Consider the following 16,254-nt stretch of genomic DNA (forward strand, 5'->3'; position numbering starts at 1 on the left):
ACTATTAGATGGCAGAAAATAAGCAAAGTTATAGAGGCATCTGGTAAAACATAATTATATTTTTTTCGACACATTTCCAAACATCAGTAATAGTTATTTCTGATCAAATACGTGCACTTTATACAGCAAATTGTAAATCTGAAGCGCAACAACAAACGAATGGGTACAAAAGCATTTTTCACATTCTGAACAGGATTTTCTATTCACAGTTCTCACCCTGTGCCTTCATTGCAATAATGAACACATTATGATCCACACTGGTCGGGAGTAAGAAAGGCTACTTTGTAAATAATTCCACTGAGTGGGAGGGTCATGCAGGCCGGTCTTGTATATATCGCTGTAAAAGTCATGCTTCTTTCATCCAAGTCAGCATCACGGATATTTTCGTTCCACTCTACTTTTGAAGTCACCAGTAACTCCTCGTGGGACTGAATGCAAGGTAATGAACTTGTGTGTCTGCTGCATAAAAATATGACGTCAGTTTCAAATCCCTGACCTTTTCTTTAATAAGAATCTGTGCATTTTAATGACTGTGCTTCTTTAAATGCACAGTAGGCAGCCGAAAAACAACATTATAAACATTAACTGCTTAACTGCAATGATTAATGGGATATCTGGCTAAACAAACCATGATTTTTTAGTTAAGCATTACCCTCGATATGCTATCTCAGCAAGTGAGATCCGCAGATATGAATGCTTAAGTTTAGTCAAAAGTACTTTGACCGCACAGGCTTCCTCCCCACTCAGCTCCTGCCTGCTGAGGTAGATGCCACAAGGGATTAGGAGAGCTCAAATCCCCTGATTGGAGATGAGAAGGTAAATGCTGCCTCTCAAAGTGTGCAGCCTCCTGCCCGAATAAGTCATAAAAGCTGCTTTGTCCTCCCCCATGTCATGAACTCACCGGGCCATTAAAGCGGCAGGCTCACACCTTCATGTTGAGATGGAGATACAGCTGCTTCAGTGCAAGCGGACAAACTCCACAACATAGCTGTAGTAATAAGACCGCAGGCTTGTTTTTAAGCGACACAACAATGTAAGGGCCCTCTGAGAAGACACAGTTATTGTTATAGAAATTAAATATAGAAATCTGTAGGAAACCCTCAAAAATAAGAATAGGTGCATGTAATTTTTGATCTTATATTAAAGTAAATATAGGAAAAAGCTATGTCATCTTTGTTTTCTCACTGTGCCTTAACTTTGATTTGATTTAATTTGATTTGAACAGTAGTTGATTAAAGGCAGCCCTGAAAGGCACTGCTGCTGTGAGAACACATCTAACACATAAAGCTTTTGGACTCTTCAGAAATATTCAAAGAAGTAATTGTGCTGTGAATGAAGGCTTAAAGTGCAATCCTGAAGCCGGGGCGTGGATTTCTGTGCTGGGGGTGGCATTCTGGAAATCTCAGGTATCAGCACTATCATATCAGGAGAATGATAACGAGATACATTTATAAAAGGGTACTGTAACTGAGCCGAATGACACATCCTATTCCTACTTCTTAGCACATCTACGAGGTACAAGATCACACCAAAGAGGTAAGTGAATGTGTTCTTAGTCTCACTTCTGTCAAGTGTTAGGAGAGCATGTTAGCTGTCATGTGATAATGATTAAGCTTTAATAAAACAGATTTTCTTAAGTCTTAACAGCTTGCATGTGCTCTTCAGTTCCTCAGTTTAATTACAGTAGCATTCTGTTCTCTTTCTACACAAATAAAAACACTAATAGACTTTGAAAATCATGTTTCTCAGAAGAAAGAATCTTCTTCCGGAGGCTGACCTGACAATTATTCACTCACTGAGAAACACTCCTCACCTTTTGTCCCACTAGGTCACTCCTTAAATCTCTCTCGTTCACTCATCTTCCATCCTGATCCAAACCCACAGAAGTATGTCGTGCAGCGTAGTGAAGTCCTTTCTGGTGAGCCTATCCCGGAGGAAGCCCCTCGAGCCCGACGGGGAAGAGTCCACCTTCAATCGATGCCTGACCACTCTGGACTTGGTGGCCCTCGGTGTGGGCAGCACCCTGGGGGCTGGTGTCTATGTCCTCTCTGGAGAGGTGGCCAGAGACACCGCGGGACCCAGCATCATCATCTCCTTCTTCATCGCTGCCCTGGCCTCTATATTTGCTGGGCTATGCTACGCAGAGTTTGGTGCCCGGGTTCCTAAAACAGGCTCAGCATACCTTTACAGCTATGTGACGGTGGGAGAGCTCCTTGCTTTTATCTCTGGCTGGAATCTGCTGCTCTCCTACGTCATAGGTGAATATATGCAAATTGTAACATCTATTATTCAATGATATTTTCTTCCTTTATTGATGATTTAGTGATCTCTCCTCCTACCTGTATATGCAAACAGTGCATAAACCTAACATAATCTTTTTACCACACTCTGATCACAAATGATCAACCACCATTAAGAGACTATTTAACACTGTGACCTTTCAACCAGTGGAGCAGCGAATTCTTGACTGCTTTTTTTCTACCTCACTGTGTCACATCTCTTGCTACATTAATTTTAACAATAGCACATACCGGGATCACTGCTTTGCAACAATCCCAATAATAACCCCATAAACCAGGACTGTGATTCAAAACCCTGAGTTATAAAGAGGGTAGGAAGTTTCTTTTTCTTTTGTTTATGGCTGCAGGTAAATTATGGCTGATTAATTCGTTTATTACATTAACTATCTTTTCACTATCTGCTCAGGGACATCGACTGTTGCACTGGCATGGAGCGGAACATTTGATGAACTCATTGGGGGAGTCATATCAAAATACTTTGCAGAAAATGCTGCCATGGGCCTGCCTGGCTTAGCTCCTTACCCAGATGTCTTTGCTGCAGCTCTGATCGTGCTCTTGTCAGGTAAAATAGTAAAACTGGTGTTAAATGGTGACCACAAATGAGGATGAGATCGCTGAATTAACCACCTTTTCCACGAAGGTCTCCTGTCTTTTGGAGTCAAAGAGTCAACGATGATCAACAAGATCTTCACAGCGATCAACATCCTGGTGCTGCTGTTTGTGATCATTTCTGGATTCATCAAGGGAGACATCTCCAACTGGAAAATCAGCAAGGAAGATGTGTTAAACGCCACTGCCATGTAAATAAATGCAAAAACAAACAAACAAACAAAAAAAAACACTCAAGTAAATCATGACCTATATAATTACAGCATTATTGTTCTCCTGGATGAGCTAACTGGAAATAACCACAAAGTATTGCTCTCTACCCGCTGCAGAAACGGAACTGACATTGCTAATGCAACAAGCGACTTTGGAGTGGGCGGATTTTTCCCCTATGGCTTTGGTGGAACCGTGGCTGGAGCTGCAACATGCTTCTATGCTTTTGTTGGATTTGACTGCATTGCTACAACAGGTAAGAAGACAATTTGTCAGTTTAGCTTAGTTCAAGCTTCTTTCAGCTGCTTCCTAATTAAATTTTTTGACTGACACAACCCCAAAAGGGATTTTTTATCTCCTCCCAGGATCAAACTGGGGATCTTTTACCAGTACACTATGTATCCAACATAACATAACATAAATAACACAACACAACACAACACAACATAACAACACAACACAACACAACACAACACAACACAACACAACATAACATAACATAACAACATAACACAACACAACACAACACAACACAACACAACACAACATAACATAACACAACATAACACAACATAACATAACAACACAACACAACACAACACAACACAACACAACACAACATAACATAACATAACATAACATAACATAACATAACAACATAACATAACATAACATAACATAACAACATAACATAACAACATAACACAACACAACACAACACAACACAACATAACATAACATAACATAACATAACATAACATAACAACATAACATAACATAACATAACATGACATAACACGATATAACACAACACAACACAACACAACATGACATAACACGACATAACACAACACAACATAACATAACATAACAACATAACAACACAACACAACACAACACAACACAACACAACATAACATAACATAACATAACATAACATAACAACATAACATAACACAACAACATAACATAACACAAGACAACACAACATAACATAACATAACATAACATAACAACATAACATAACAACATAACACAACACAACATAACATAACATAACATAACATAACATAACAACATAACATAACATAACATAACATAACATAACATAACATAACATAACATAACATAACATGACATAACATAACATAACATAACATAACATAACATAACATAACATAACAACATAACATAACACAACAACATAACATAACACAAGACAACACAACATAACATAACATAACATAACATAACAACATAACATAACAACATAACACAACACAACACAACATAACATAACATAACATAACATAACATAACATAACAACATAACATAACACAACAACATAACATAACACAAGACAACACAACATAACATAACATAACATAACAACATAACATAACAACATAACACAACACAACACAACATAACATAACATAACATAACATAACATAACATAACATAACAACATAACATAACATAACATAACATAACATAACATAACATAACATAACATGACATAACACAATATAACACAACACAACACAACACAACACAACATGACATAACACGACATAACACAACACAACATAACATAACATAACATAACATAACATAACACAACATAACATAACATAACATAACATAACATAACATAACATAACACAAGACAACACAACATAACATAACATAACATAACATAACATAACATAACATAACACAACATAACATAACATAACATAACATAACATAACATAACACAACATAACATAACATAACATAACATAACACAAGACAACACAACATAACATAACATAACAACATAACATAACAACATAACACAACACAACACAACACAACACAACACAACATAACATAACATAACATAACATAACATAACATAACATAACATAACAACATAACATAACATAACATAACATAACATGACATAACACGACATAACACAACACAACACAACACAACATAACATAACATAACATAACATAACATAACATAACATAACATAACATAACAACATAACATAACATAACATGACATAACACGACATAACACAACACAACACAACATAACATAACATAAAATAACATAACATAACATAACATAACATAACATAACATAACATAACAACATAACATAACATAACATGACATAACACGACATAACACAACACAACACAACATAACATAACATAACATAACATAACATAACATAACATAGCATAACATAAAGGACAAAGATAATTGGAAGAGAATGAATGGATGGAAAAAATATTGCAATCGTGGATAATGGATGAAATAGTGCTTTATTTCCAGAGAGGAGTAAATTACAATTATAACGATGAGTATTTCCTCTACACTCATTAAAAAAGCACACTAAAAATAAAATAAACTTCCTCCACTTTTTTATTTTAAATTTTATAAACTTTTTAATTTTCACCATAGATTCTTTACATTTTTATGGGGTTATTTTTTTAGTGGTGCTGGGAAAGGGTTAGAAAAATCGATACAGTACGCTATTGTATCGCAATATTTTGTGTGGCAATATTGTATCGATGCAGGGACAACACTCTGGGAATAATATGAACAACGAACAATCTTCCTGTAAATAATCACGGTTGGACTTGGACCGACTGTAATCACTCAGAGAGCTCTACAAATTTACAAATAACTTGCATTTGATTTATAAATGCAGGCAGATTGCCAGCATGTTGCCATCAGTCAGATGTCAATGAGAAAAACTCGAGGGAACTGGACTCAGCTGGCTGCAGCTGGTTGCATTCCTATAGAACAGGAAGTGCAGATTAATAGTTAGATTTGAAATTCTGTCTGTGTTATCAGACACAGATTACATGTAATTTCCAAACTGACCTCATATAATTGCAGTGAGATAGCAGATTGTCTCCGTCTTAACGCAACATTTATGGCAGGTTTCAGTAACTGTGTTGGTATGCTTGACAATTCCATTTTGTAGCAAAAATAAATAAATAACTGAAGTGGGATAACTTCTTATTGGCTAAAACAGACTGACAAAGTTTAACGTTGAGGACATAATTTGCAGATGATTCTCTCCACTAGTTTTTATGATTTTTGTGTAACAATGCATGAAACTCCTGCAGGAGATATATCTTGTAAGGGGGTCACTAACTTCTTGGTTTCCTTTCTTTTAGGAGAGGAGGTGAAGAACCCGAAGAAATCTGTCCCTATTAGCATTGTGGTCTCATTGCTTATATGTTTCCTGGCCTACTTTGCTGTGTCTGCTGCTCTCACCCTTATGATGCCATACTACCTGCTAAGTGAAACGAGCCCACTGCCAATAGCCTTTGACTACATTGGATGGGGTCCTGCCAAATATGCCGTGGCTGTGGGTTCACTGTGTGCCCTGTCAACTAGGTATGACAGTATGGGTAGTGCATGCATGGATCAAGTGATGTTTAAAGCTCAAAGTCAGAAAGAAAAAGGTGCAAAAATAAATGTATGTTATTTGGAAAAAAATAGAAAAATTATAATGGATGTTCAAAAGTCCAAAATGTTGAAAAATAAATCTAGAAAAGTAGCTACTAAACAGTAGCTAACTCAAAAAGTTCATTAAAAATGTAACGTTAACGTAAAATAACTCAGCTGAGTAATAATTAACAGACAAGGTGTGGAGGACGTGTCAGGTTCCAGAGGCTGTGAATGATTCTTCCACTGCCTCTGATGTTTGCGAGGTGGATAAATTATGAAATTGCCAGTACATTCTTCTGACTTCAGTCATCATAGCAGATTAAGCTGTTAAAAAGAAGCCATATGTCAAATCAGTTGGTTTAGTTAGAGTGACCTTTTGACACTGATTTGTGAAATGACTAATTTAGATTACAAATTAATCGGACACTGCATTCATTTTGTTGTTTGTCTTTCCAGTCTGCTAGGTTCCATGTTCCCGATGCCTCGAGTACTTTTTGCCATGGCGAGAGACGGGCTGCTTTTCAAACCTTTGTCCAAAGTCACCTCCAGAGGCAGTCCAGCAATAGCTACTATATCATCTGGCATTGTGGCAGGTACAGGTATACACTTTATAAATAAAAGTACTGTAAATATAATAGAAGTAATAAACCTAAAACAAAAAATAGTACATGTAATAAAATACTTTTGAATGTGTCCAGTAATAACTCTTATTTTAATGATGCTTACAGATGCTTACACAGAGGTACTGTGCCACACCTTGTGTGTTTGCGTATTGTATGTACGGTTGGCAGGGTATCTATCTTAATTGCCCCTTGGGGATAAATAAAGTCTCTCTAACTCTCTCTCTTAATCTATGAATTCAGCTCTTTTTATTGTCATTGCAATATGCATTTGGAATCCAGCCATGCAGTCTGCCTGTACAATCGCGTGTGAACATTTCTCTAAAGAGCTTACTGGACTTAAGTGGTATGCTGTAGTACTGTAATAGGATACCACCATAGAAAAAGTAACCAACACTGATGACTCCAACCTCTTCTGGTATTAACATCAGCACAAAAACTGTGTGCTAGGAGCTTCATGATGTAGGTTTCTATAGCTGAGCAGAGCAACTCCCGTAGGTGTCATGTGTATAATATTTTGTACTTATGCTAATGCTGTTCTGCATGATCCACAGAGGTCGAGGTTTATGGGCTAGAAATAACATTTAATTCCATTTTTCTCCCTGGCTTTAGCCATCATGGCTCTACTGTTTGATCTGAATGCCTTGGTGGAACTGATGTCCATTGGTACTCTGTTTGCTTACACACTCGTGGCAGTATGCATCCTGATACTGAGGTACATTTATTTGTTAACACCCTGCAGCTATGTATTCACTCTGCTGTGCAAATCGACTGATTTTTTGTGGTCGTTGTAGGTACCAGGTGGGTCCATCTGAAGACACAGAACTTAAGATCACAGAATCAAAGAAAAAGTTTAGCTTCTTCAAACCTCCAAAAACACCCAACTCTTCCACAGCACGAACAGTCACGCTCTTGACCATATTTTCTAGTAAGTAAGGAAAACATCACTGAGGCATCTTTACTGATGCTTCTGTAGCACTGAAGTTCTTTTCTTGACCAGCAACAGGTTCATGACGGGCTTTCTCGCCTCTAATCTTTCTTTCTCGTCTTTTACTTTCCCACTGCAGTTCTGTGCATTCTTGCACTGTGCATTACTCTGAGCCAAGGCATGGAAGCTCTTGCCAACACTCAAGCATGGAGCATCGTGCTTGTCTGTATCTTTGGAGTGCTCCTGCTGGTCAACTTGTTCCTCATCTGGAGACACCCAGAGAATCCCACGAAGGCATCGTTCATGGTAAGAAGTGGTTCAAGTAATTTCTTGTAATCACCAACTAGGAATCTCACATCTCTGCATTTTCTCCTTCTTCAGGTACCTTTAATCCCTCTTCTGCCCTTACTGAGTACTTTAATCAATGTCTACCTGATGGTGCAGTTAGGCGGTCAAACATGGATCCGATATGCTGTCTGGATGCTAATAGGTATGATGGGTATATTTTTGTTTGAGAGGATTAAAGGGATGCTATCTAGCTGGGTGACCCTCACTCTTCTCTTTTCTTCTCTTCTGCAGGGTTACTTATCTATTTTATCTATGGAATGCGTAACAGCGTCCAGAGGAAGCGACTCATGACCGACCACGCAGAGATCGAAACAGTCAGCGGCAAAACAGACAAGGATAGTATGAAAGAAGAGAAATTCTGAGCTCAATCGGGGTGAAGACAGATAAACTGAGATGTTACAGTGAGCGACTTGCTTTAACTTATAACCACTGCTTGAGATGCACCGGTGCTGCTGCCTTTCAGCAGTCTTCAATCTACGACAGCACCGAAGCAAATGGCCTGATAACTTGTTAACTTGACGGTTTATTACATCCTAACGCAGTCTGTTTGTTATCTAAATGGTCCAAAATGAAACACTCCCTAAGATATATTTGGACCGAGAAGATCTTCACTTATCACTGATTTTCACATTGTTGTTAAGGATATTTATCTGTATATCTTGTCGTATTAGTGAGCCTGTTCCAAAGAAAAAATATTCTGTAGATTATTTGCTTTTATAATTCTGAAATAACAGGTTTACACTTTTCTTATCAAGTGCAAAATGTAAATTATTTTTATTTCAGTTTTATATTATTTTAATTTTATTTTAATATTTTTTTTTAAATGTGCAGAATTTGACTGAAGACCTTATATTTTACAGAGCTGATACAGAAAACCTTTTATGGGATTTCATCTTCCATTTGTAAATATGGAAACTGCATGTGATTGTTAACTAAACGACTGCCACTGTACACTTGAATTAAAAATGAAATGATTCGCTTTTGTAAAACACTTAAATATGGAGTTACCTTGTTGCAGTCTGTGTCGATAAAGAGGTAAAAATAAAGGACTACTATAAGTTCATTCCCACTGCAGACGTGCACAAAGAAGCAGATATGGCTCACTATTTAGAGTCGACTGAGAACAAAAGGACCTTTGAAAAGAAGCTTATAGCGGTCATGTTCAAAATCACAGCTTAGCTGGCCACTCACAAGGAAAGGTTTACATTGTTTCCACTGCATCCGACATCTCAAAAATGTACTTTAAGTAATGTGTGAATATTTTAGGTGCAAATCTTTCAGGCATATTTAAAAAACAACAACATATTATTCTAGAGCTAACTGAGACAAAACTTTTATTTACCCATAAAAAACAGTAATGAAGGACATAAAGTGTATTAAACACCAAATGCTCCTTTTCCAGGCAGTGTTTCTGAGGCTCAGACTCATGCTGCTAGTACACTTACAGTCCGGCAGCTAAATAAACAGGCTGTGCCATTCCAGATTGGAGGGGCCTCATTCTCTGGACCCTCATTGGTTCGGACAGGCTTGAAAGCCTCCATTGAGCCACACTGATGGAATTTAGGGTACTAATGCCACTCCGAGGAAAAGGAATTTGCGTGACTCTAATAAACAGCAGACTGCTCACTTTGCAAGCTTTGCCCTCCTCCTTCCTTCTCTTTCTTCTTCTCTCCTTTACATTTCTGTTGTATATTTCTCTGGGTTGAACTCCATGAACTAACAATCAGCTCATCAGCCATGCCTTTGGCGAACATGTCTGGGTCAAAGTGGAGGCTGGTACTCATTGCTCTCCTTACTTGTGCCTTAATCTTCGAGTTGGGTAAGTGACATTAGTCCCTTGTCATCCAATTCGGTGAACGTGATATTCATAGATTTGGTGAGGAGGGCAATTTTCTTTCTGTCTTTTGCACAATGTGGCTTATTCTAGAAGCAAAAATGATACTTTTTTTCTCACTTGTAGCAGCCTTGTCTTTGTTTGTAAAATATTCTGAAACATGTGCTCTGCGTACTGTGTATAATATTGCCAAAAAGATGCCCAAGAGCAGAAGGCTGTTCCGGGAAGGACACCAAAGCCAAGGAAACCAAAGCATGAGAAATCAACAAACAAAGGGCCCAGAACGATAACAGTCAAACCGAAGGTCAAAGCTGCACGTGCAGAGCAGACCCTCCTCACGCAGGTATTACGTTTGTTATAAATTAACTTTTTGATTTTGCAAAGTTCACGACTAAAGTACATGTCTGTGTCTGACTAATAAAGGTGTTAAACAAAGGGAAGTTTAAGAAGGTGGGTGAGACCATAAATGTGCAAACAGGAGATACTCTGGAGCTGAGGTGCAGGGGCAAACCTGTGCAGTGGAGCGTCCCCCCATACCTGGAGGAGGATAATGATGGGAGGCTCAGGTAACTTTTCATGTCTACAGATCTTTACTCATAAAGTGCAGTATAAGCTTGAGTAAGTAAGGAAGTAAATGTGTTCTTTCGCTCCTTTTTGCTCTGGCTGTGCAGAATTGTCCAGTATGAGCGATATGGGGTTCTGACGTTGGTCAACACCACTGGTGCAGACACGGGGGAGTACACATGCTACCCAATGTACTGTGAAGACACTGACTGCAGGAAGGAATACAGCAAAGCTGTTAAAGTCTTCGTCTTTTTTCCAGGTGTGATTAATACATTTTATTGATGCTTAGGCTTGCATTTCTCTGAACTGCAGACTTGACAGGAATCTTTTTTACATTCTAATAATCTTATCATAAATCTGCCATATCGCCTCTCTGTACGGACCAGATCCACAAGAACTATTTGTTCCATCGTCTGACTATTACAAGGTGATTCAGCTGAGGAGCAACTGGCCTACAGTCCTACCCTGCCAGGTGACGTCACCTGAGGCTAAAGTAACTCTGCACCGTGAGTACCCACCTGTGGAGCTGGACGTGGACAGGAGGGAGATCTCCTTTGATGTCAAGAAGGGCTTCACAATCCATCGACCTCGGCCATATCATGCCGGAGCTTTGTACTGTGTTGCCAGTCTGGGAAACCTGCGGCAGAGCTCTATGAAGTACATGCTCATCTATGTTAACTGTGAGTTCACGTTTTCAAAATTTTAGAAATTTTTTCAGAATTTTAGAATTTATGGGTTTTTTTTTTATTGTAAATCAATGAAAACTTTTGAAAATTAAGGATGAAAATTACCCTTAATTACAGGATTACTGGTGACGACACAACATTTTACTTACTAATACATCACATTTGCTCTCAGATCCTAGGGCTCCTCCCGCTCCAGTGATCCAAGCGTCACCGAGCACAGTGACTGTGGGGGAGAATCTACGTGTCACCTGCTCTGCGATGGGAGAACGAGACGTGGCCATAGAGTTCACCTGGGATTACCCAGGACAAGAGGTCAGACACTCGTGGAAACAGGGCTTGTATGCTTTAATACAAACTTAGCTTAGTTCTGTATGGCTTTTGTATTAATTCTAATAAGCTTTCTTTCTGAAATAGTATGAACATGAATTCTAGGTTGTGAACTGAAATACTACTCAAAAAAAGTCCTGCAGTTGGCAAATATCTTCAGTCGGTTTAGCTTGCTTTGCCTTTTTAGCGAGTTTATTATTAGTCAAAAAGTATTCAACCTATGGACTGCCTGAACCTTATCCCCTTTAAACAGGAATATAATAGATATGTCTTTATTGGTGAGCCATGAGGAAATAAACTGCAACATGATAACTCATTGTAATGTTTACTCCTGTGCTGTGTGTGTGTGTGTGTGTGTGTGTGTGTGTGTGTGTGTGTGTGTGTGTGTGTGTGTGTGTGTGTGTGTGTGTTCCTATGCTTGGTCCAGATTGGGAGACCTCCATACACACAGGAGAGTGTTATTCCGGTCAGTGGAGGAACTGCTCAGCAGCAGTCTCAGTCTGTGCTCCTCGTGGATGAAGTTAGAGACGTGGACCAAGGAACGTACACCTGCACTGCTCAGAACATGCAAGGAGCCAAATCAGCATCCACAACCATTAAAGTGGTCCCTAAAGCCAAACCTAAGAAACCATAAGTTGGATGACATTACAGACAGAAAGTCGTGGCGAGAGATCACAGCTGGGATTTGACCCTGTCTGAGCATTAAATGTTTTTTCTTCTTTTTAAAGACTATATGATCACAACAAAACATTATGCTCTCCAAACTGTATTGCTCAAGAAGAGAAATGTGTTTGTTTAGGTAAATGCTTGTATATTAAACTTTCATTTCCATACACTCACAAGCCTGACAGTCGTGTCATTGTGAAAGATCCTCCCAAAGGTAAACGCAGGATAAGAGGGGGGAAAAGGTGATTTAAGTGACTTCGAATGTGGTCTGAGTACTTCAGAAACTGCTGATCTACTGGGATTTTCCTGCACGGCCATCCCTAGAAAAAGATAAAATATCTCAAATTTCTCTGGAGGAAAAAATGTCTTATTGGTGATATAGGGGAATGGTCAGACTGCTTTAAGCTGGGAAGGCAACAGTAATTCAAATATTCGCGTGTTAAACCCAAAGTATGCAGATGAGCATATCTGAAGGTACAACACTTCAGAACTCGAAGCGGATGGACTACAGCAGCAGAAGACCACGCCGGGTGTGGCTAATGTCAACAGGAAACTGAGGCTAAACTGCTCAATAGAAGGTTAGGAGAAGGTTAACTGCCCTGATAAATTTTGATTTCTGGTGGCATAAACAGCATGCTGTTTATGCTGTTTAAAGCATGGATCCATCCCGCCTTGAATTAACAGTTCAAGCTGGCAGTGATTTAATGGTATGTGGGATGTTTTCTAGTAGCAACTGAGCATAGTCTACCTGAGTAATGTTGCTGACCATATCTATTCCTCTTTCCCTCTATGACCATTGACCTTATCATGAAGCTTGTCAATGAGTTCACTGTACTCAAACGGCCTCTGCAGTCACAATCAAACAGAGCACCTTTGAGATGTGGCAGAACAGCAACAACCCAGTACTATCTAGGTTTCCCTTATAAACGGGTGTATTGTGATGTGCTGTCACCCTGTGCACCTCACTTCTCACTAGCTTGGATTGGTGTCCAGCTCTCCTTGTTGAATTACACAAGTAGAAGAAGATGGATGGATGTTGTGATAAATTAACAAGCACTTCAGAGATAAAAAGTGGAAACTGGCCCTCACTATGACTTCCTTTTCTACCCATTTTGTTCCCCATTAACCCCAAAGTATTATTCATGTGTGTACAATAAAGTTGTAGATAACCGTTTTATTATTGTACAGAGTCCCACAGAAAAGTCAACACTCCAGTGTTTTAGCGATACCACATGAGAGGTTAGTTTCTGGTTAGACTTGAATCTACGGAGCCCCTCTGATGACATAGTCCAAAAAATAAATAAATTGTGGCCACAAAATACTACTTCGAGGGCACGAAATAGGTATAACGTGCCCACGAAATACTTATTTGTGGCCACGAAATACTATTTCGAGGGCACGAAATAGGTATAAGGTGCGCACGAAATGCTAATTTGTGGGCACGAATTGGGTATAACATGGCAACGAATTACGCATTTGTGGCCACGAAATAGATAACGTGAGCACATCTTATTGATAGAATTCCTGGACAGCTGCGTAGAGACATAAGCATAAGAGTAGGCTAAATACACCATGGACAGAGACAGTCTGATTGAGTTTTATTTCAGGCTGGGAATGAGCTACAAATGCATTTTGAAAAGCCTGGCAATGCAAGGAACCATCATTACGGAGAGACATTTAAACCGGATATTGAGAGCCAAGTCGCTTTACAGACGTAAGTACGACCTGGACGCCGGGATAGATTTTATTGTGAACCAACTGCAAGGGCCTGGGAAGGATCACGGTTATCGGTGGATGTTTACAAAGTGCAAACAACACGGCATTGCGATCAGGAAAGAAGACATCAGGATCCTCATCTCTTTACTGGACCCAGTAGGTTCCCAGGTTCGCCAGACCAGACGTCTCAGAAGGAGGCAATATTTTGCTCAGGGGCCTAACTTTGTATGGCACATAGACTCTTATGACAAACTAAAGCCATATGGGATATGTATTAATGGATGCATCGACGGTTTCTCACGCAACATCATTTGGCTGCGGGCTGCACACACTAACAGTGACCCAAAGGTTATCGGAGGTTACTTTGTGGAAGCAGTGGAGAGTCGTGGGGGTTTCCCCTGTTGTAATAGTAATTTTACAATGTATGTTGAAGAGATATTACTGCCCTCTGTTGGTGTGTCTGTGCATTACAAGCAATAAAAGGTGTTCGTTAAAAACATCAGGTTATGGACCCAGAGGTCGCCAAGGGAAGCTGCTAACATGTTTTCTTTTGGGAGTCATAAACAGAATTGTGGGATTCACAATGGAAGATAGACTGTTTATTGACAAGCTGAGCGGACCGGAGAATTGGGCAACGTGGAAATTTCAACTGGAGCACCTGTTGAAGGCAAAAGGACTGTGGGGGTATGGTACAGGAGACGGAGCAGTTAGCTGCGGATGCTAATGCCCAAGCGCGAGCTGAATTTGAACGGAAGAAAGAAAAGGCATTTTCAGTGCTGGTACTGAATGTAAGTACACCCCAATTGTACTTGATAACAAACTGTAAGACCCCCCAAAGAAGCATGGGAGATGCTAAAAGCACAGTTTGAAAGAGATACTGTTGCTAACAAGCTATTTCTGAAGAAGAAGTACTTCCGGTGTGAAATGAAGGAAGGAGAACATCTCAATGATCATTTAAAGAGGATGAAGGAACTTACTGATCAGCTAGGGGCAATAGGTTCTGTAATTGAAGAGGAAGATCAAATTGTCACCCTTCTAGGTAGTTTGCCACCCAGCTATGCAACTGTTGTTACTGCTTTGGAGACAAAGATGAAAAGTCTGAGACTACAGTTCGTTCAACAAGCCTTGATAAATGAGGAACAAAAGCGAGTGCTTACTGACAACACCACTGTGTCCAGTAGTGTATCAGCGATGTCATCTCAGATGCATAGAAATGAACAGAGTGTATCAAAAACAGTGGGAGCAAACGGCTCCGACTCATGGAGATGTTACAAATGTGGGAAGGAAGGACATATCAAGCGTGATTGTCCAAGCAGTAAAAAGAAATACAAGGCCCACAAGGCTAAAAGTGTGGTGTATAAGGACAAAGAGGACTCATATGAGGGAGCTTTTGTTGTAAATGAGTCATGTAAAAGTGATGCACAACAAGAAGAATGGTTAATCGATTCAGGAGCGTCAAAACACATGACATGGAATAAAGAAGCTCTACAAAACTACCAAGAGTTTTCAGAACCACAAACAGTCAAACTCGGTGATGGCAGAGTAGTTGAGGCTTTAGGTCTGGACAACATAACAATGAAAATGTCATTCAGAGTTAGTAATGGAAAAGATGTCACAATGTATGATGTGCTGTATGTTCCCAAATTATCAATGAACCTTTTCTCAGTGGGAGCTGCTGCCAAGAAGGGAAACACAGTGAAGTTCAAAAGGACTCATTGCTACATAAGAGGAAAGAATGGAGCTCTCCATGGAATGGGAACACAAAGATCTGACGGATTGTATCAGCTGGATATTGAGGGAAACTGCACAACCTGTCATGGAGCGTCAACTGCTTCAGTTCCAGCAAGTATGTGGCATCAGCGTCTAGGTCACACTACAAATCTGAAAAAAGTCAAAAACTTGGTAAAAGGAGTTAGCTTTACAAATGAAGAGGAGGACATTTTTTGTGAAGCTTGTGTTGAGGGCAAATTATCAAGAAAAC

General features: G+C 39.3%; 2 protein-coding genes across 10 annotated transcripts; both read left to right on the forward strand.

The window, feature by feature from the left end:
• Nucleotides 1-340: 340 nt before the first annotated feature.
• Nucleotides 341-9,477, forward strand: LOC101473074 (cationic amino acid transporter 2). Of its 9 annotated transcripts, none has more exons than XM_012915589.4 (14): nt 355-439; nt 1,304-1,406; nt 1,504-1,536; nt 1,829-2,258; nt 2,707-2,862; nt 2,941-3,100; nt 3,239-3,375; nt 6,308-6,530; nt 7,041-7,177; nt 7,817-7,919; nt 7,999-8,132; nt 8,272-8,438; nt 8,514-8,622; nt 8,712-9,477. In XM_012915589.4, exons 4-14 carry the CDS (start codon nt 1,889-1,891, stop codon nt 8,840-8,842), a joined length of 1,827 nt encoding a protein of 608 aa, XP_012771043.2. In that variant the 5' UTR covers nt 355-439; nt 1,304-1,406; nt 1,504-1,536; nt 1,829-1,888; the 3' UTR covers nt 8,843-9,477. The 9 variants fall into 9 exon arrangements, with proteins under 9 accessions (XP_012771054.2, XP_076747805.1, XP_076747809.1 ...); XM_012915595.4 differs by having other exon boundaries at nt 365-439; nt 1,339-1,406; XM_076891697.1 differs by having other exon boundaries at nt 365-439; nt 1,339-1,406; nt 1,885-2,258.
• Nucleotides 9,478-10,047: 570 nt separating this feature from the next.
• LOC101472782 (platelet-derived growth factor receptor-like protein) lies at nt 10,048-12,724 on the forward strand. The gene is made up of 7 exons (XM_004541058.3): nt 10,048-10,299; nt 10,512-10,657; nt 10,738-10,880; nt 10,986-11,137; nt 11,265-11,558; nt 11,737-11,876; nt 12,319-12,724. Exons 1-7 carry the CDS (start codon nt 10,218-10,220, stop codon nt 12,523-12,525), a joined length of 1,164 nt encoding a protein of 387 aa, XP_004541115.1. The 5' UTR covers nt 10,048-10,217; the 3' UTR covers nt 12,526-12,724.
• Nucleotides 12,725-16,254: the final 3,530 nt, after the last annotated feature.

The sequence above is a fragment of the Maylandia zebra genome, linkage group LG2 (genome assembly GCF_041146795.1).
Source record: "Maylandia zebra isolate NMK-2024a linkage group LG2, Mzebra_GT3a, whole genome shotgun sequence".
Taxonomy (NCBI): domain Eukaryota; kingdom Metazoa; phylum Chordata; class Actinopteri; order Cichliformes; family Cichlidae; genus Maylandia; species Maylandia zebra.

Coding starts and splice junctions, on each gene's coding strand:
- LOC101473074 (XM_012915600.4), top strand. CDS start 1,889: ATGTCGTGCAGCGTAGTGAAGTCCTTTCTGGTGAGCCTATCCCGGAGG. Junction 6,531..7,040: donor CTGTGTGCCCTGTCAACTAG/GTATGACAGTAT, acceptor TTGTCTTTCCAG/TCTGCTAGGTTCCATGTTCC. Junction 8,623..8,711: donor TGCTGTCTGGATGCTAATAG/GTATGATGGGTA, acceptor TCTCTTCTGCAG/GGTTACTTATCTATTTTATC.
- LOC101472782 (XM_004541058.3), top strand. CDS start 10,218: ATGCCTTTGGCGAACATGTCTGGGTCAAAGTGGAGGCTGGTACTCATT. Junction 10,881..10,985: donor GATAATGATGGGAGGCTCAG/GTAACTTTTCAT, acceptor CTGGCTGTGCAG/AATTGTCCAGTATGAGCGAT. Junction 11,877..12,318: donor GGGATTACCCAGGACAAGAG/GTCAGACACTCG, acceptor TGCTTGGTCCAG/ATTGGGAGACCTCCATACAC.